The sequence below is a fragment of the Stegostoma tigrinum genome, chromosome 9 (genome assembly GCF_030684315.1).
Source record: "Stegostoma tigrinum isolate sSteTig4 chromosome 9, sSteTig4.hap1, whole genome shotgun sequence".
Lineage (NCBI taxonomy): Eukaryota > Metazoa > Chordata > Chondrichthyes > Orectolobiformes > Stegostomatidae > Stegostoma > Stegostoma tigrinum.
This window is the reverse complement of record NC_081362.1, coordinates 38235311-38256308: the sequence shown is the minus strand read 5'-3', so window position 1 is coordinate 38256308 and position 20998 is coordinate 38235311. Positions and strand designations below refer to the sequence as shown.

The 20998-nt window shown below is 38.1% G+C and overlaps 1 protein-coding gene across 5 annotated transcripts in view; it reads left to right on the top strand.

Annotated features, from left to right (window-relative positions):
* Nucleotides 1-19722, top strand: part of cnksr3 (cnksr family member 3) — a 201592-nt gene extending 181870 nt beyond the window's left edge. For 4 of the 5 annotated variants that reach the window (XM_048535944.2, XM_048535943.2, XM_048535942.2 and 1 more), the window contains 5 exons: nucleotides 541-665; nucleotides 4452-4657; nucleotides 9102-9191; nucleotides 16675-16907; nucleotides 18549-19722. In XM_048535944.2, coding sequence (XP_048391901.1) covers nucleotides 541-665; nucleotides 4452-4657; nucleotides 9102-9191; nucleotides 16675-16907; nucleotides 18549-18551 — 657 coding nt within the window. In that variant the 3' untranslated portion in view covers nucleotides 18552-19722. Of the gene's footprint in view, nucleotides 1-540; nucleotides 666-4451; nucleotides 4658-9101; nucleotides 9192-16674 lie in introns of all 5 variants that reach the window. The other variant, XM_048535941.2, reaches the window with a different exon arrangement.
* The last annotated feature ends 1276 nt before the right edge of the window (nucleotides 19723-20998 follow it).

Below are 20998 nucleotides of genomic sequence, written 5' to 3'. Positions count from 1 at the left end.
TGATGGTCTCTTTCTAAAGCTCTTTCCAAGCTCTCTTTAAAACAAGGTATAGCATTTCAAGAACTGACTTTTTAGGGAAGTACATAGTTTTAATTTTCATCAAATGGTAGTGTGGGAAAATGTGTTGAAATTAATTGCATTTCAAGCTATAATAAAGAACAGCAAGTTTTATAAATCTTGCATTGTTCTGAAGGGAAAAACTAAACGTTTAAAGCTGTCCAACAGATGTGGAAGTATTTCACAACTTTTTCTCCTCTTGGCTGTCGTCCAATCAAGAATTGACATGGAACAAGCTACGTGGTATTGAGAGATAATGGGAACTGCAGATGCCAGAGAATCCGAGATAACAAAGTGTAGAGCTGGATGAACACAATAAGATGCTGCTTGGCCTGCTGTGTTCATCCAGCTCTACACTTTTTGTTATCTTGCATGGTATTGATCTCATTTTAACCACATTCCCTTGCATCTTCCTACTCCCTCACTCTGCATAAAGTAAGCATTGCCTTTAAGTTTTTGACTACTACTACTTCTTCTTTCCAGACCAGCCCATCACAAACTGCAACTCCATCAACAGCCAGCACAATGGAGATGTCTCAAAAGAAAGAAAAACCTGCTATTAAGGATTTGTATATCCCACCGCCACCAGCTGTTCCATATACACCACGGTATGAAAAGCCCATGAAATCTCAGAACAAAATCTTCTTGTATCATTACAGCTCTCACTCTCTCAAGTGAGAGCTTATATGGATCTACACAGGAAGAATAAATATTGCAAATTTGATGCTGAGTGGTTAATTTGGAATAGCGTGGGAAAATATGCCCACATTCTGTTTACAATGTTTCTGCAGTCAAATGCTACCAGCTTAACATTTGGGTACATAGCCTTTAATTTATGATGACTGAAAAGAAAGCTACTGACTCAATCAGAGAGAAAGAAATAGAAACATAACCAGATTTGAACTCGATCCTTTCATTTTAGTGTAGTGTGTAAACAAGAATGGGGTGTTCTTGGCTAACATTTATGTGCAACCCTAGGCCAATGAAACCATGCAATAATGAATGAGAACACTATGCTATGACCAGGAAAGATCTCTCCCTCTTCTTTATCTAATGCATCTTTTAATGTAAATAAAGCAACTTCAGGCAATTGGAAATTTTGTGGCATTCATTTTTTTTGACCCTGCGCTCCTGTCTAATAACTGCTGTCTCTTTCAGTGGATAAACATTAGATTTAGTGCGTAAACAATATTCAGTTAATGTACGTATTTCATCATTTGAAATTCTAACTCACTCTACCTTCATACTATCATACTGTGTCTATTTATGTTTAAAATGCTAGTCTTTGACCCACACCTTTCTCCTTCAAACTGAATACGAAATTAAACCATGTTACGAACACTGTTTTCTTGGGGCACCTTCACTGAGATTATCACTAATTCTCAAAAGTAAAACGCTGCCAGTGCTGGAAATCTGAAGCAGACACAGAGTGCTGCAGAAATGCAACTAGTCTGACAGTTTCTGTGGAGAGAGAAAGATAGAGACAACATTTCCAGTCTAGTATGACTCTACCTCAGAACTGAAAGAGGTTAGAAAATGGCAGTTTTTGTACTCTTTATCCTTGTTTGCCTTTGTCAAAGGGAATAGATGGTGTGGAGGGAGTGTCTTGGCTGAGAACAAAGTAGACAAAACACATGCAAAATTAATCATCTGTCTCTAATGGAGAGAAATGCTTATGCTGCTTCTGAATGATGGCTGCTGGCCGAAATTGTGTTAGACTAACTTGATTGAGTCCTTTTTGGAATAACAAAGAGGGCTGTTGAGGATTGATGTACTGTTTGGCATATAAACTTCCAAAAAGCATTTGATTTGCAGTAGTACATGATAAACCTGCTAACGCAATTAAAACCTGTGAGAGCAAGATAAGTCGTCATAGTTATGAAATTAGCTATTGAGCAGAAAATGGAGACTAGTGTTGAATGATTTGTTTTTCAGGTGCAAGGGAAGTATACAGTATTGTTTCCAGGGGTCCATATTGGGACCGTTGTTCATTCTATTCCCTACAAACCTCAACTTGAGTATTAGAGAGTAGTAGCAGAGTTTGCTGATTAATACATTTTAAGTTTGTTAAAAGCAATGAGGAGGTAAATTGGTGAAATTACCAGACACATGAAGTTTAAATCAGATGTAATAGATTGTAGAACAGTACATTTTTTTTGTAAGAAATAAGTGGTGATCTAAAATGAATGGTACACTCTTAAGGAAGAAAAAGACCTAGAGATGCACATACACATATCTTTTGAAGGTGACAGGACAAGTTGAGAATATATTTGTGAAAAATTGCACATGGGATCCTAGGCTTCATTAGTAGAGGAAAAAGTTTGAAAAAGCAACAAAGTTATGCAGAAGCTGCGATATCCTATCTCAGCTGTAAGGATTGGATGGAAAATGTATATAAACAAGGTTGTGTTTTATACATGGTAGCCAAAGAGTACGTGCTGACTTTTGGGGACTGGATTTCTGCCTTGTCGTGAAGGTGGCTATACTAATTAAACCCCTTTTCCCTGCCAGAGAATTACTAACAGTGTGTGAATTTGAAATTCATAACACTTTTTGATTCTGATAAGTAAATTATCTGTTTGAAAGAATTTACCTTTAAGAAATTCTAGTAGAAACATGCCAGACTCCTCCTCCTGTCTCCAGAAGAGAATACAGTTCGCTAATTCCCTCTTTCGGCTAGCATTAATAGCAGAGATGTATTGAGTTACTGGTCTTATAATGAACCCTCAGGCCGGCAAGTAAGGTGATACTCTGCGTTTACCTGCATGGCCCACCAGTTATATCTGACTGAAAACTGATTTCTGCCTGGTTTTGTGGATAATGGTTTGCTTTCCTAAATGTTTAAATCGACAATGAGGCAATGATTCCAGTTCAGTTAATTAGAACCGAAAATAAGTTATTGGGATCTTTCAGCATCTGTGTAATTAAATGCCAGGTGGAGATGACCTTTTTATTTTGATAGGAACATCAAGTTTTTTGCTGTAGGTATATTATCCATAAGACCATAAGACATAGGGGTGGAAGTAAGGCCATTCGGCCCATCAAGTCCACTCTGCCATTTAAACCATGGCTGATGGGCATTTCAAGGCCACTTCCCTGCACTCTCCCTGTAGCCCTTGATTCCTTCTGAGATCACGAATTTGTCGATCTCTTCCTTGAAGGCTTCCAACGTCCCGGCCTCCACTGCACTCTGTGGCATTGAATTCCACAAGCCCACCACTCTCTGGCTGAAGAAATGTCATCTCATTTCAGTTTTAAATTTACCCCCTCTAATTTTAAGGCTGTGCCCACGGGTCCTAGTCTCCCTGCCTAACAGAAACAACTTCCTAGCATCTACCCCTTCTAAACCATACATTATCTTGTAAGTTTCTGTTAGATCTCCCCTCAACCTTTTAAACTCTAATGAGTCCATTGAAACTGTATCCAAAGATTATCTCCTTTTCTGCATAGCAATATTTCCATTAAACAATATTTTAGAAATCTGTTCTAACCAGCACAGAATGGGAAGTTTGAAAACTCTTGGCTTTTTGAATTGTAATTGATGCCTTTTTTTATGCTTCGAATATTAACTTGGAGTGCCTTTTTCTCTAGCAAAATATGTACCAGTTTTGCATCTTTATTATACAAGTCATAGTTGCTGCTTAGAGGTAGCCTTTAATTTTAATCTTAATAGTTTAATGTAGCATGTTGATCTCATCTTGTCCCCCTCAGTATGATAAGTAATTCAACTCATATGTTTTGAATCCGCCGGTACATCTGTTACATTACTGACATTCCTATCGTCTGACTGTAGCGATTTTTCTATCACTGGTTTGTGGTTTTCAAACTTTATTGTATTATACCAACAATTGATCAAGTCTGGGGATTCCTCCGGTGTAACTTCTGAAAAATAGTAACCAAAGGCAAACAATACTGTTATGATAAAGATTTTCTGTTAGATGCTATTAAAGGTCACTGGTCATTTTTTTTCTAAATATAGATTAGTATTTTTTGGTTGGTGTCTTGATGTCTCTATACTAATCCTCACCAGCCAAGAGTTTGATGATCTTGTTCAGTTAGGAATACAGAGTCGTGATCTGGATGACTGAGTGTTAGATTAGCTGCAATCAGTATATGAAAATTGTGAATTAAAATGCAGGGAGTGATTTTTTTTACCCACGTGAGTACCTAAAAAGTATAATTTCTTTTGAATAAAGTACTTATGATTTCTGGGCAATATAATTAAAAATGTACATTCTTCCTTTTCACTTACAATTAGTTACAGCTAATTAAAAGTTAGTTCAGTAACTGAACTAAATGTACTATTTTTGTTTTAACAATTGTGTATGCAACCATGAATTCAAAAAGATTGTAAATAAGTTTTTATTCTTTACATTTTTTATTCTTACACTCAGGAATGACCAGGGTGACCTGGATTATGAAGAGGTCAGCAAGCATGGACCAGTCAGGCCTGTACCAAAGGGTTCTGAGTCACCCAATTCTTTCCTTGATCAAGAATACCAGAGGCGGCGGTTTACCATTGCAGAATATGATCAGTTGCCCCCATATGCATTTGAAGTGCCTAAACCTACCAGAATGCGGGACAAGACACAGCTATATGGTTTGTTATTTGTTGTCTTCTGAAATTACATGGTTGGTTGTTTGTTTTTGTTTTGCTTAACTCTCCAGCCCTCCTTGCAAACCTCAAATTCCAACCTTGCTGACTCACTGGCCAGGCTAGACATGTTTCCAACAGTGTTCCTGAGGATTGAGGTCATCTGCATAAGCTGTATTCAATGTTCCTCAACATAGGGTTCAGATAATGTCTTTAAATCATCAGCAAATTTTAAAAGCTGGTTTTCTTTAGGGGCGTGGCAACAAAGGTATGCAGTGCTTGTGTTTTTGAATCTCCCTTAAGGCCGTTCTTCTGCAAAGACTACTGTGGAAAATGTTTGAAAATATTTTAAAATGGACATGTAGGACTACAGTGGGTGGTGTTAAAGGGGTGAAAGAATATTACTGGTAGGGTTTTACAGGGGCCTGTTTTGGGACTCCTTTTGTTTAATATCTTTAGAAGTAGAGGCGATCGGGTGCAAGGAACCACAAGTGCAATGACTGAATTTGTAGATGACACAGAGTAAAAGGAGATGGAAGACTCCAAAACCTGAACAGAACAGAAAATGTCAAATGTCCTTGGAAATTTGACATCTAGAAAATTAAAGACAGTTTCAAGAGGTAGAAAGTTCATTATATGCAAACAAAAAGAATTCCAAAATGAAACTTTTGTTGGAAAGAAAATGAGCTTGCAAAAAAAAAATCCGTAGGTCTGGTGATAAATTGAAGCTACTGCAATAATGTGGTGGTAGTGAATGAAAAAAAGTGGAATTTATTGGAAGTTCAAAATACTCAAGGAATCCTGCCACTTTCTAAATCACTGTGGCAATCACGTTTTTCAGTATGGCAACCTACAATTTTCACTTGCAGTGTCCTTTAATATGCAGACAGTCAGATCTGAATGGGCATCCACAAAATGGACTGTTTGTTTCAACATTGGTGCTTGGGGAAATCTTAGCAGCAATGCCTTTTCTGGCCTTCCTGTAGGCACGTTGCATGTTGCAAACTTGGCACAGATAGTTTTTGAAACACACTGAACCAAATTTCAGTGCTTGCCACCACCAGTTTGCTGTGAGTGCTGTCCTAAGGAAATTTGGAAGAATTTTTTAAAAAATTGTCATTTAATACTGTTGATAATAAAATGTGAGGCTGGATGAACACAGCAGGCCTAGCAGCATCTTAGGAAGGTCTAGGCCTGAAACGTCAGCTTTTGTGCTCCTGAGATGCTGCTAGGCCTGCTGTGTTCATCAAGCCTCACATTTATTATTTAATACTGTTGACTTTTTTGCCATGTGGCGATTTCCCCACAGAAGATCCAGCTGAGAATTACACAACTGCTCTCATTTTTGCTTTGCACAAAGGTATAGCCGCTACTAAAAGGATGTACAAGAAAGCAACAGGAATAAATGAAGGATTAGATTGAGGAATTGTGTAAATTTAAGGAGGAAATGTTTTCTTATCTTGACCTTTCCAATTTTCCTGTCATAAAAACATCTCTCTGTGACAAGTGTAGGCAGGAGATTCCTCTTCTTAGTCCTTGTAGGGATGAAGTTCTGCCTTCACACTGAGCATGCTCTCCAACATGTTGTGTGGCACAACCACTGTGAATAACGTAGATTCTGAACGTATCTAATAACTCAGAACTGGAGACTCTGTAGCCATCGACAATGGCAGAATTTTGTTCGACTCGCAATCTTCAACCTCTTGGCTCAGCATATCCCTCAATCTGCCATTATAGTGGCTCAATCAAGAGTGCAAGAAGGCATGGGCAATAGTAATATCAGACATACCTAAAATTGATTTGTGAACTAAGTGAAACAATGGCATCAAGAATATTTGCAATTCAGACAATAAAAGCAGCAGGAATAGATATAGCAACCCACAACTAATTATTCAAATCAAAACTCTAGTCCCACCACTTCCAGTATGAACACTTAATTGCCCATCCTCAAAATAGGACAAGGGTCTACAACTATATCCCCATCCTCATTGATAGGGGAGCCAAGCATATCTATGTGAAAGATAAGTCTCTGTCTTTGTCAGTCTTCAGTCAGAAGTAACAGTTCTGATCCATCCCACCTGAAGTCCTCAATATCTCAGCTATCAGTCTTCAGCTAATTTGATGCACTCATGATTACAAAATGGCTGAAGTGATGAGACACTTCAAAGATTGTGAACCCTAACAAAAATTCCAATAATAACAGCAATGAATGGTCCTTGTGCTCCAGAACTAGCCGTTCTCTTGACCAAGCTGTTCCAAGGCAGCTTCTCCACTGGCATTGTTAGATTGGTGTGGTTAGTTTGCAGCTCCATTACAATTTGTATTATGCAGCAACCAAGGTGATTTGAATGCAAGCCCCAAAGTTTGGTCTTTTCTTTCCCTCTCTCAGTTCCTATCTGTTATCAGTATTATTTAAACCCTGATAAATTAGAAGTGATTATCTATTAGTATATTTAAAAATTTGTTAGAAGTTACATAACACTAAGTTATAGTTCAACAGGTTTATTTAAAATCCCAAGCTTATCTTGTCATTATCTCTCCACCTATACATGCTGTGCCTGTGTGCTTCTGTCCACCTAATGAAGGAGCAGTGCTTTGAAAGCTTGTGTTTTAAAATAAACCTTTTGGGCTATAACCTGGTAACATGTGATTTCTGACTTTCTCCACTCCAATCCAACACCAGCACCTTCACATCTTAAAAACTTGTATTAATGTTTTGGAGGGGAGAGCACGCACGACAGTTGGTCAATTTTTAAATCAGTGGCAGTCCACTTCTCAAAGGTTCAAAATAAATAAGTTGAATACATTTTGTTGGAGTTTTTCATCTTGTATTCATCAGGACATTTTGTAAGAAAACAAATTCAAGGGGCATACCAATATTTGTAACTCGTGGGAGGAAAGTGCTGATTAGTTGTCAAGTGTCATTTAATTGGTAAAGACATAACCATGAATGCATCTGTTAATGCTAATTGATAGTTAACTGCCTAGCCTTATTAAATTTTAAACTAGGCAGGTTGGCTTTGGATAAGGCACTGTAGTGAGAAATCTATTTTGTTCAGTTGAAACAGGAGCAATGCAAAGAAAAGGGTCTTGTGTATTGACAGATGTATTATTCAGTATATGCAGCGCACCACACTCAGCCAGATTGATCCTAAATTGTCAGAATAATTCTTTGCACACAATAGATTATCCAGAAAACATCCATTTGCAGAATTGTATGAAATGCTAGACATTCTTTTGAGCTTTGCAAGTGCAGGCTGGTTGCTTATGGCCATATCCCTTGGCTAATCACAAAAAGATAATGCAGTTTGAGGCTATATGCTGCCATCAAAGCAAAATGAGTTTCTGCATATCACGCAAATGTGGTGTTCGACAGGAGTGTCATTACCAACATGATGCCAAATATATGGTTTATATATCCAAAAGGCTGACAGATTATTTCAAATAGTGTGTTGTTTGCAATGAGCTAGGTATTGTGCACACCTGATCACTTTGCACTTTGAAAATTGGTGACCAACATTAGATGAGGGTCTGGAGAGTTAATTTTGATATCAAAGGAAATATCCCCATTCAGCACCACAAAAATAATATCATCCGGTCATTATCATATTATTTTGGGAGCTTACTCTTTGTCATTTGGCTGCTGTTTCTTCTATTTTACAGTAGCGGTTACGCTTCAGGAGTGCTCTGAAACAGCCTGAAAAGTACTACATAAATGCAAATCTGACCTTTTTTTGAGAGACATTTAAACTGAGGACCTTTTGTCCCCCAAAGATGGATACAAATAATCCTTTGCTGCTATGCAAAATAGCTCCAGAGTTCAATCAGTGTCTTTAGACAATATTTATGGTTTGGTCAATAACGTTCCCTCAACAAAAATCACTGAGGTAGATATTCTGGCCTCTGTCTCATGCCTGTGGAGGACCTTGCTATACCAAATTGGCTGCCACATAATAAAATTCACTGCATACAAAATGTATTTTATTAGCTGCAGAGCAATTGGAACATCTGTGGTGAAAACTGCTACATTATTTTAAGTCTTTATTTATTCGTGTATTCCAATTGCTGGACCAACTGACACTTGGGCTGCATTATAGCTATATACTTGCCAAAATAGAAAGTAGAAACCGCGTACACGCAGTATGCCATATGTGGGAGCCAATGGCAATGAATTTTGAAGATTTGTATCAAGCTGTTTAGCCTTTGATTTTGTAGTTGGGTTACGTTATTTAAAATCCACATTTAAAATCAATGTGAAAGCCAGCTTCATAAGTCACTAAGTCACTTCATATGGCTTCATTCCAGCCACTTTTCTCAAAGGCGACTACATTAATGCTTGAACGTTTTTTGCAAGTGTAAAATATTAGATTGGTCTAAGAATTTAAGAGAACGTTTGTTTGGCTTATCAGGAAGTGGTGTCATCAGAGGATTAAAATGCTCTTATTAACAGGAAGACCACGACCTCTGTCAATGCCGGTGAGTGGGAGCTGGATGGCTGAAGTTGAAGCTTGTTCAAGGCCTAGAATGGAAGGAAGGAAAGGTTTGTTAAAAATTATGGTTACGCTGTAAAGAAGAGTGACATCAAACTCCATGCTAACTCTTTGTCTCTCCATCAGTATGCTGTTTTTACTTATTGCCTGGTCTGTTTGCTTAATCTATTCAGAATATATAAGGTGTTTACAAATGTCCATGTGATAAAATTGTCTTTTTTGAAAATTGTGTGGCAAATCACATAGTAAAATGGCTGTTCTGAAGAATGGTCACTACCAGAGAAAGTGGTAGATGCAGGTACAGTTACTACATTTTAAAGTCATTTGGACACCTTGGGGCAGCACTGGTTAGCGCTGCTGCCTCACAGTGCTAGGAGCACAAGTTCAGTTCCACCCTCGTGTAACTGCCTGTGCGTGGTTTGCACGTTCTCCATGGTCCGCTCATGGTCTAAAGATGTGAAGGTTAGGTGGATTAGCCATGCTAAATTCCCCATTGTGTCCAGGGATGTGTAGGTTGGGTGGGTTAGCCATGAGAAATGCAGCGATGGGGTAGGTCTCATGGGATGCTCTTTGGAGATTTGGCATGGACTCATTGGGCTGAATGCCCTGCTACCACACTGTAGGGAATTCTGTGAATCTACATCAGTAGGAAAGGTTTAGCGGGATATGGACCAAATGCAGGCAAATGGGATTAGTTTAGTTTTGGAAACTTTGGCATGGACGAGTTGGACTGATGGGTCTGTTTCTGTACTTTAAGGCTGTACCACTCTCTGATTTAAAATGTTAACTACTTTCTCTCCACTGATGCTGCCAGACTTGCTGAGTTTGTCCAACAGTTTGTTTTTGTTGTCGATATAAACTGGCTTGTTTAATATTAAGTTTTCTGTTCCTTTTTGTGTGATATTGAGTGTTTAGACCATCTTTGTATCTTGTGCACATGTCAGCTTAATAGTCCAATCTATGTTAGGAACATATTTGGGTTCAGTGGTGAAGGGCTGTTCATTATAATTACAATTACACATAGCCTGTTGAATATGGGCTTTTGAACTGGCAACTAGACATCCAAAAGTTCTCTAGACTATCTGGAACAGCGCATTCAAACATGTATTTTCCGAGCCAATGAAATTGACGAATTGTTAACAAACAGTGGAGATTCTTAACCAGGAAACTGCAACTGAACCTAAATCAAAGTACAGTTGATCCTGGAAATTCTGAAATATAAACACACATGCTGGAAATACTCAGCGGGCCATTAACTTGAAGTATTAACTCTGCTACTTGCTCGATAGCTGCTGCTTGATCTGCTGTGTAACTTCTAGAATTCCAAGTTTTAAACTAATCAAAGATAATGGGAACTACAGATGCTGGCGAATCCAAGATAACAAAGTGTGGAGCTGGATGAGCACAGCAGGCCAAGCAAAATCTTGGGAGCACAAAAGCTGACGTTTCGGGCCTGGACCCTTCATCAGGCCCTCTGGTGAAGGGTCCAGGCCCGAAACGTCAGCCTTTGTGCTCCTAAGATGCTGCTTGGCCTGCTGTGCTCATCCAGCTCCACACTTTGTTATTTTAAACTAATCAAAATAGTTTTTAAATGGTCACTCTAGCAATTGTAACTAATCAATATCTTGGATTCAGAATGATGCATTTAAATCGTGAAATATCATGTGGATGTTTTCAGCAGATGATTTAGACCAGAAGGCATCGGGCAGAAGTAGGCCATTCAGCTCATTGAGTCTGCTCTGGCATTCAATGAGATCATGGTTGATCTGAAAATTTTCAGTTTCATGTTCCTGCTCTATCATTACGGCCTTTTCTTCCCTTACTGATTTTAAAAATCTGTCAATCTTAACCTTGAATGTATCTGATTGCCCAACCCTGACAGCTTTCTGTGATAAAGAATTCCACAGATTCACGGCCCACAAGGGGGGAAAAAAAAATCTCCTCATCAGTTCTAAATAGAGATGACAACCTTTGAATATGCAATTATGTAATTCAGATTCAGAGTTTCCTACAACAGGAAACAGCCTACTTGCATCTACCCCGTCAAGACTCTTAAAATCTTTGTATGCTTCAATAAGATCTCCTCTCCTCTCCTAAACTCAATTGAGCATAAACCCAAACTATTCAACCACTCCTCTTCAGAAAATCCATCCGTGCCAGGAATCAACCTAATGAACCTCTTCTGGACTGCTTCCAAGACCAGTATAACTTTCTCTGGCTAACGGGACCAAAACTATTCGCTATTTCAACATTGGTTCAACTAGAGCCTTGTATAGTTTAAGCCAGACCTCCCTCCTTTTGTACTCCATTGCTGTTGAAATAAAGGCAAGCAGCCCATTTGCTTTCCTTGTTACCGACTGAACTTAGATGCTACCTTTGTGACTTATGCGCTAGGTCATTCTCCATTTAAATTATATCCAGCCTCTGATTTTCCTGTTATAATAGAAAGGGTTTTGCCTCATGTTATCCTCACTAGTTGCCTTCCCACCGGTTTTGTCATCCACATGGTAATTGCATATTCACTTCCATCACATTAAATTATATATTGTGAATAATTGTGGCCGCAGCGCTGCTTCCTGTGGTAGCCCTTAGTTAAGTCTACTGTCTTGAAAATACCCCACTTTATCCCTACTCTGTCCTTGTTGCCAATGACTCCCCAACACCATGGGATCCTATCTTGTTTTGCAGCCTATGCAGAGTACCTCATCAAATATTTTGTGCAAAGTCCAATATGTTGCATCTACTTATCCCTTTTTCAGGTATGATTCCCCCTTTATGAAGCCATGCTGACTCTACTTGATTATATTAGGTCTCCAAATATTCCACTATATCCTCTTTAACAGACTCTTAACATTTTCCCAAAGACCGATATTGTGTTAAATTGCTAATCCTTGCCTAATTATTTTGTTTCCCTTCCTTTTGAATAATGGTGCTGCATTGTCAGTTTTTCAGTCCCCTTGGACGACTTCAGAATCTAAGGATTCTTGGAAGATAACTGCCAGTGCATCCACTATCTGTGCAGCTACTTTGTTTCAATAGCCTAGAATACAACCTATCAGGTCCATGAACTATGTCAGCTCTTAGTGTCCTCTACTGTGAAGCCTGATGCAGTGTTTAATTCTCCTGCCACTTCCTGGTTCCCCATTATTGTTTCCCAACTTTGTCCTCTTAGAGGCCCATGTTCATTGTTGTCTCACTCATCCTTTTAGTATATCTAAAGAAGGTCTTTATTATCCATTTATGTAAGTTGCTAATTGGCCTTTAAAGTTTTATTTTCTGCCTTTTTAATTGTATTTTGGTTGTCTTCTATTGACTTTTCAAACTTCCCCAAAGCTCTGATCTACCACTCATCTTTTCAACATTTTTTAAAATTTCTATTTTGATACTGTCCGTAAAATCCCAGATTAGTCTTAGTCAGTTTATCCTCTTCGCTGTGACATATCCTTGCTGTGAGACAGAATGTTTTAAAATTTCTGCATTATTCATCAAACGTCCTTTCTGCTATAATACAGTGTGAAGCTGGATGAACACAGCAGGCCAAGCAGCATCAGAGAAGCAGGAAAGTTTGCCGTTTTGGGTCAGGACCCTTCTTCAGAAGTCGGGGCAGGGAAGGGGATTCTGAAATAAATAGGTAGACTGGGGAGGCAGGGAGAAGATAGGTGAAGAGACAGACAGGTTGTGAGGTCCACATTGATACCTTTGGGATGCAGGGTACCCAAGCGAAATATGAGATGCTGTTCCTGCATCTTTCGGGTGGCGTCATTGTGGCAATGCAGGAGGCCCAGGATGGACATGTCATCCAAGGAGTGGTGGGGGTGAAATTGAAATGGTTCGCGACTGGGAGGTGTAGTTGTTTGTTGCGAACAGACCACAGGTGTTCCGCAAAGTGGTCCGCAAGCCTCCGTTTGGTTTCCCCGATATAGAGGAAGCCACAACGTGAACAGCAGATACAGTATATCATGTTAGCAGCCGTGCAGGTGAGCATCTGTTTGATGTGAAAAGTCTTCCTAGGGCCTGGGATGGGGGTGAAGTGGGAGGTATGGGGCAGGTGTAGCACTTGCTTCGGTTGCAGGGAAAAGTGCTTTGGCTGGAGGGGAGTGTGGAGCAGACAAGGGAGTCACGGAGAGAGTAGTCCCTCCGGAAAGCACATAAGGGTAAGGAGAGAAAAATGTCTTTGGTAGTGGTGTCCCAACCCAAAACGTCAAGCTTTCCTGCTCCTCTGCTGCTTGGCCTGCTGTGTTCAGCCAGCTTCATACCGTGTTATCGCAGATTCTTCAACATCGGCAATTCCTACTAACTCTGTAACAATCTTTTCTGCCAAGTTCTTTTCTCAGTTCACTCCAACCAGCTCTGCCCTCGTTCCCACTCAGTTGCCCTTTTAAAAGTTTAGTACAGTTGTAATCCAAAGTTTTTCTCTCTCAAACTATGTACTAAGTTCTACCATTTCTGGTCACTGTTTGTTTGAGGATCTTTTTGTTCAGAGATCCTTTATTAAACTTGCCTTGGACCAAATCTAAATTAGCTTCAGCCTCTTCTCTCATTGAATCCACAACATAGATTGAAATTTTCCTCATGACTGCTCCTGATATTTGATTTTCTCAATCTACGTGAAGATTAACGTAATCTATGATTAATGTACTGCCTTTTTTAATATGTCCTCATTATCTCCTGGTTTATTTTCAGTCCTATGGAATAGTTACGATTAGGCAATCTATAGACTCTTTCTACCAGTGTTGTTGTTCTCTCCCCCTCTTCCCCACCCCCCCCCCCGTTACTTATTTCTACCTATATATCATCCCATCTAAGATCATTTGCTTACATGCTAAATCCACCTCATGCTGTCACCCACCACACTTCTTTTCCTGCCTGTCCTTTCAAACGCTCATACATTGCAGAATATTTAGTTTCCAGCTTCAATCTCTTAATGACAAGATCATACCAATTAACATCTCTGTATGCCAGCAATTAGTTTTTGTTTCAAATAGTATGCGTGTTCAAGTAAAGAGCCATTAATTTTGCCGGTTTTTTTTATTTCAGTTCCCTCTTTGTGTCTCATCTCAGGTGCATTTTTTCTTGATGCTTGAATTGTCTGTCTTATTCCTGCACACCATTGTCAAAACAGTTACCCTGTAATACCACCTCATCCTTTTGCACTCTCACCCCATGCACACTCTTCATTCTTTCTGTCCCCACCCACGGCCCCAAACTTTAAGCGATCCTTTGCTTTACTCACCCCGTGCAAACTTGCCCGTAGCTTATTTGTAATCCTGACATTATCCCCCTGGGAGGTTCTGCATTTTTGTTCAGCTATAACTCTTCAAAATCTTTCAGCATAACTTACTTTCCAGTCTTATTGGTGTCATTTATACCAATGTGGACATCTGCAACTGAATCCCTCTAACTCTGAGGAGATGTCCTTAACTCTACCACCAGGCAGGCAACACAGCCTTCAGGGCTCCGACTTAGAGCTGGATCTATTCCCCTAATTACTACCCTACCACCACTGTTCTGTACCCCAACATGTACGGCTACTTGTGCCAAAGTTTTGTGGTCATGTTGCTCACCCTCCATGCAGTCTCCACTCTTATTCTCATGAGTTATGAGAACCTTGCGACCCTTGAACAATTGCATTGTCTAAGGCTGCTGTAGAGCCTTCCCATGAATCCCTTTACCTACCTCATGTACAATCACACTCCCTTATTTTTGATCTTGGATCAAGTTTGAAATGCCTTTTCAAAGTGAGACGAATGCCTCCTGGAGTAAAGTGCCCATGTAACTTACCCCTTCCTAATGTGATCCAAAGTCTGCAGTTTGGACTCTAGATCATAAATTGCTTCAACTGCAAATACTTGCTACAAGTATCACTTGTAACAGAAGATCACTTCTGTGTCCAACAAATGCTGTTGCAATACATCATGTGACTTGCTGTCTCTGTTATCTTTAAATTATTTATTAGTCATGCCACTACCCTGGCTGATTATATTTTATTGTATTATTTCCTTTTCTTACCACACTCTCTCAATCTTTCATTTAACCAGTTTTTTTTTCCAAAAGAGGGAGAAATGAAAAAAGCCTGGAGACCTGAATACAAACTGAAGGTCTTATTTTACTTTGTAGACTAAAAGCACTCAATCAGCTGCTCTGTTTGGGCAAAAATCAACACTTCCCTCCTCCTTCCACTGAGCTGAGGTACTTAAATTCTGAACTCTTATTGTAATTCGCACCACATTGGTTACTTGTGTTCAGTCCCAATGCAAAGGACCTAGCTCACTCAGTAAATGAGGACCTGAGTTTTAGCCAGTTCATAATTTGGCTACACTTAGACTTTTAAAACTGCTTATTTCCCTTTGTGATGCCTCTTGATTGGAATGTCTACTTTTGAGACACTAGCAGCTTTGGATCCATAGATCACAACAATTGACTTACAGTTCATACAACTTGTTCATGGTTTCAAAAAAAAATCAGTTTCAGAATGTTCCAGCCATGAAGTGCATTATAATTATGCCTTAACTGTACCTCACCCAAATTAAATGTTTATCTGTCAAGTACAAGAATGTAATGCTATTTCAATGGTGCTTCCAGTACAACACATACTTCTCCAATAAGGGGACCAAAATCGTGCACTACACTGCAGGTGCAGTCTCACCAATGCCATGTACTGTTGCAGCAAGAAGTCCCTAATTTTATTACTTTCTTCCTTTAGCAATAAATGCCATAATTCCATTTGGATTTATTATTGCCTGCGTACTCATTTTCTATGATTCATGTATGAGGACACCCAAATCCCTTTGTACTAAAGTTCTCAAGTTTCTCTCCATTTAAATGTTACATTTGCTTTTCTGTTCATCTGATCAAAATGGATAACGACGCCCTTACACATGTTAAACTTCAGCTGCCAAATTTTGGCCTGTTCTCCTAACCAAGCCACATCATTTATGAATTTCTTACTCTTCATTGATGCTAAAATTGGTGGGAAAGTATGTTGCAAAGCATGAGTGCCAGTTTAAAATTGAGGTGAAATGAAAAATATTTTTGAGGTTTGCAAGCCTCTGGAACTCTCTCTTACCCAGAGAGCAGTAGAGACAGGCTCTTTGAATTTATTCCAGGCTGTGTTTGATAATCTTTTGGCTAGGGCGTCTAGATTTATGGGGGAAAAACAGGGAAATGGAAATGGAATTGAGACCACAATCAGAATTACCATGGCCTTATTGAATGGAAAAGCAGACTGAAAGAGCCAAATGGCCTTTTCTGCTGCCTTGTTCCTCAAAACAGACTGAGTTTTCTGGGTTATTTTTAAAATATGACTGGTATTTTGAGCTCAAAGTTAGGAACTCTGTTTGGGTTGCAGCATATGCAGAGGTACTTGCAACTTTCCCAATTGTTGATTTTAAAGGATGTGACATGAGTTGTCAAAGGAATACACATGACCTAAGGAAAAATGTATGAATCTGTTAAGATTTTTGTGTTATTTAACTTGTTTACTTTCCAAGTTTCCTTCACTTCAGCTCTAAGAGATAAAATGCTCTCTTTCAGGGGATGATTTTCTCTATAGATACTTCAGCAATGATAGAATTCCACCAATCAATGAAGATTGTGCTGCAGCACAAATTTCTCAACCAGCCGCTGGCAGACATTCTGGAAGGACTGTGAGTGGGAGGTACTCTGTCAGCCCTGAAACTCGCAACAGTATGATAATCCCTAATCAGCAAGATGGACCCCAAAAAAGTTCAAATTCACCACATAAAAGCTCATTGGAACGTTCAACGGTCAGTTGGATTACAAGATTTAAGCTATTAACTCACTGAATTTTATTTTTTTTGCTATTCATTTCATACTTGTGTCTGAGAGCAGTATCCAAAGCTACATGTTGTCACATTTTGTGATGCAATCACTGAGAAAAATAAACTGGTGTCACTTGGTCAATTTTTAAAGTCAGAGTAAAGATGCAGGTCTTAAGAGAGTCCTGTTAATTGTGCCTTATGCAGTGACTAAATAGATTACAATTGCAATCCAATTTTATCCATTTGATTTTATAATCACCACCACCTAATAAATGTACAGCAAAGTTGCATCAATTTTATTTTCCTCTGGAGATCCTAGGCAAAGGTTTTAAGTCTTATGAACTGAGCAATGTGAGAGGATTTTGCATTGACTTTCAGAAATTAGCTCTAGACTGACATATGTAGCATCTGCACATTTTTTTCCTTGAGTAATAAGTAGAATTGAAGAATGTTACAGAAACTGGATGCAGGGCAACAGTATGCATTTGCAAATGCAATTACTTTGCTATGTGGAAAAGTACATACAAAACTTTGTAATGTAGGATTTATCAAGCAACTTATTTGTTCTGAATATCCTGATTTTTGTCTTGATTGACTTACAGACTAGCCTTGTTGTAATCCAAAGTGTGAATGATGTAATGAGTGAACTGGTTTTTGAAATTATCAGACCACTGATCTAAATTGTATTTGCATTGTAAGCTAAATCTTTTACGCAATATGTTTCTGAAGGGGCAGAGAAACTGTTTAAAGGGTGTACTAAACTGGTATCATGTACCAAGCTAGATTAAGGTATCAGATTCCTGAAATTTTTTCATGCTCCATGTTTTAAAAAAACAAAATATTTGGTATCTATTATCATTTGAGAGAAATCAGAAATTTTCAGCTCTTCAGGAGACCATTCAGCATTTCAAGGCTATTCAAGCTGCTGTGGAACCATCCAGCCTAACTTGCTTTCCAGTGCCTGGTCCATTGCTTCATAGGTTGCAGTACTTCAAGCATATATGCCAAGTAATTTTTAAATGTTTTGAGGATCTTTGTCTCTTGAACCTTTTCATGCATGTCCCTCTGAACAAGTCCAAAATCATTGATGTATACCAAAAAAAAGCCAAAGACCTAGCACTGAACCCTGTAGAACCCATTGGAAACAACTTTTCAAAGGACTCGGTGACAGAGCAATTTTCATTCTACCACAATGCAAGTTCTAAGTTTCAATACCTTTTTTATACTGTAAGTTTCTCCTTAGGTTTGTTATTTTCAATCTTGCAATCTGTTGATATTTATACTATAGTTAGACTAGTGTACTTTTTGCTGTTAGATTTTTCTTTTTTGATAGATTTAACACATTCTTGTTGAGACGGTTCTGAAGACAATATCAGTATACTTTTTATTGTCGAATGCTGCCATTTTAGAATTGGGGTTAATGCTTATTTTCCCTATATGTAATTGTATCTATTTTGCGTATTTTTGGGCCATTATTGAACAACTCTAGATTGGCTTGTATTTGGCTTTAAGTCCAAGTCAAATGTCATTTTTTTAAAACTGGTTTATAGAAGACAGATGCTTCTGGGTGTGTGAATCAAGGACATGGAAGTTATTTGATGGACAGCTTGTTTTTGTTTTCTTTAGTGAAAGATACCTGAAGAATTGTGATCGAGAAAATTCGATGTTCAAATTTCAGTTCCTCCGAAGGTCATTGATAATCCTGAGTTGTGATCTCTGTCTGCTCATGCCCAGCTCATAAAGACCACAATCAAATACTGACTGAAATATACTTAAACACCATTGATTCCTTTTCTATTGCTTAATGTGCAACTACTTCAGCAGCGAAGTAATTGAACTATACAAATATGTTGAGAAATTTCATAAAACAAAAATAATCAAAACCAAAGTTTAAGAATATGCACTAAATGTGTAGAGTTAAAGTTCAGAGCAACTGGGCAATTTTTCAACACACTTTTCCTGTGATATGAATGGAAATATACATGTAATGAAATGAGGCATCTGTATGATTCCGGTCAAGAAGGATGGTGTGGATCTCTAAAGTGGTAACTAAAAGGATTGGGAGTTCCAGGATTTAGTCTACAAGTGTAATTGATTGGGACACAAAACTGCATGTCAGTTTACTTGCCAAATAGATAACTATGCACCTGGATTACTGGATTGTGTAGATTTACAACTATTTGGATGTTAATAGAGTATTTAAATATATATATATATAAATATGCTTTACAGTTTTGTTTTTAACTTGTATTAATGTACAATATTCAATGGTCCACCATGGCTATCAGTGTATAAACTAATTTGTAATAAGTGTGTTGATAGGGCTCAGTGACATACCCCTTTGCTTAAATTGGCAAAATTTGCACAAGAAAGGCATACAAATATTTATATGCAAAGTTTCTGACTGTGTCTATTTTTTAAGCATCTCCCCAATAAATTCCATTTCTAGATTTGAGGGCAATGGAAATGTTTATTCTACCTGTTTCAGGGAGTCAGTGTCTATACATGTTCATTTTGAAAGAAACAAAACATCAAAGGAGTTAAAACATAGATAACCTTTCCAAATGATATTTGAAATTCTAGACTTCAGAATGTAAATAACTGTAATATGACTTTGTCATTGTTTAAAACATGGTGTTAAAACTTGCAGGATTACTGATTAAAGGTGCAGTTTTTTTCAAAAGTTGTCACTTCATTTTGTGCTATTTTGGTGAAGATGCTCTAACCTCTATAGAATTGGAGCTCAAGATTCACTTACACTGGTTTGATTTCTGGTGCAAAATAAAATGTATTTATTAAAGATCTGGGTGTTCTGTTGCGTGGTTATAACTGTCTGCAAGTCATTGCCTGCCAAAAAACCATTTTCTGAATGGGAACTGTTGTTGCAAAACTTCCAGTACTGACAGTGAAAAGGATGTGAGCTACCCTTGATGTTGCAGACTGTATTACCGGCAATTGTTGCTTCTTAGCATGTACCTGGAAATTTAGTCTAATATTTTCGAATAATAAACACTTCAGAACTAAGTGGTTTGTTGTATTTACAATGTATACAATAATAGAGATGGGGTTGATTTAAAGGGAGAAACTGCGAATACTGACAATTTTTTTACATGTTTGCTGTATAAAAGTCAATTTTTTTTAAGAACAAGGGTAGTGGATGATTTATATGCCTAATTTGGGCCCACTTAAAACCCAAATAGGACTAAAATCATGATTTATAAAAATAAACCATAACTTTCATTTTTTGATTTTTTTCCTTCATAATATGGTCACTAATTTGAATAAATAAAATCAACACCTAGAAATGCTCTACTTTTTTTGCATTTACAATGAAATCAAATCATTAACTTCTTCAGGATTATGCCTTTGTTCTGAAATTTTTGGACTTTTTGAGCCTTGATAAAACAATGATGGACTTCTACATAAGATGTACAAAAAAGCTGGGTTTTTTTTCAAACCAAACGTCACAGGGTTGACTTCTACAAGCAGTTCTCCTTTTACAGGAGAAGGCAGACAGATGGGGTGAATCACCTAATTTACATCTAAAGATGGGTTAACATTTTGGAGCTGTAGCTGAAATGTTCGTCTTTCTGACTTGATGAACTTGCTGTATTGTTTTTAAACTGGGAATGGTTTGTGCTAGTTTATTGCAAAAAGAATGTTGATTCAAAATCACAAGTAGACTTAGCATTACTAATTATTAATTTTGAAATATCTCAATTCTAATTAAAGTAAATGATACAATTGATCTTTTTATCATCATCTTACTGTTTATGCCCTAAACATCTATGGTTGGAGATCAATATACCTGTAAAACCAAAATTAATGATAATGCAAGTCTGACGGTTGTTCAAAGTTACCAATACCTTATTCTGACTTCCAGGTATTCATTTCTGACCTTCCTCCTGTAATTTAATGGTATAGCTTGCAAATTGTAAATTGTCAGTTGTGAAGGACTGCTGTGACTTTAAAACAAAACTTAAGTAACATAAAACCATACTTTTTACCATGCCATGATATTTTTTAAAAATTATACGAAGGCAGCCCCCCAAAGTGCAGTTTCCAAATCATCAATC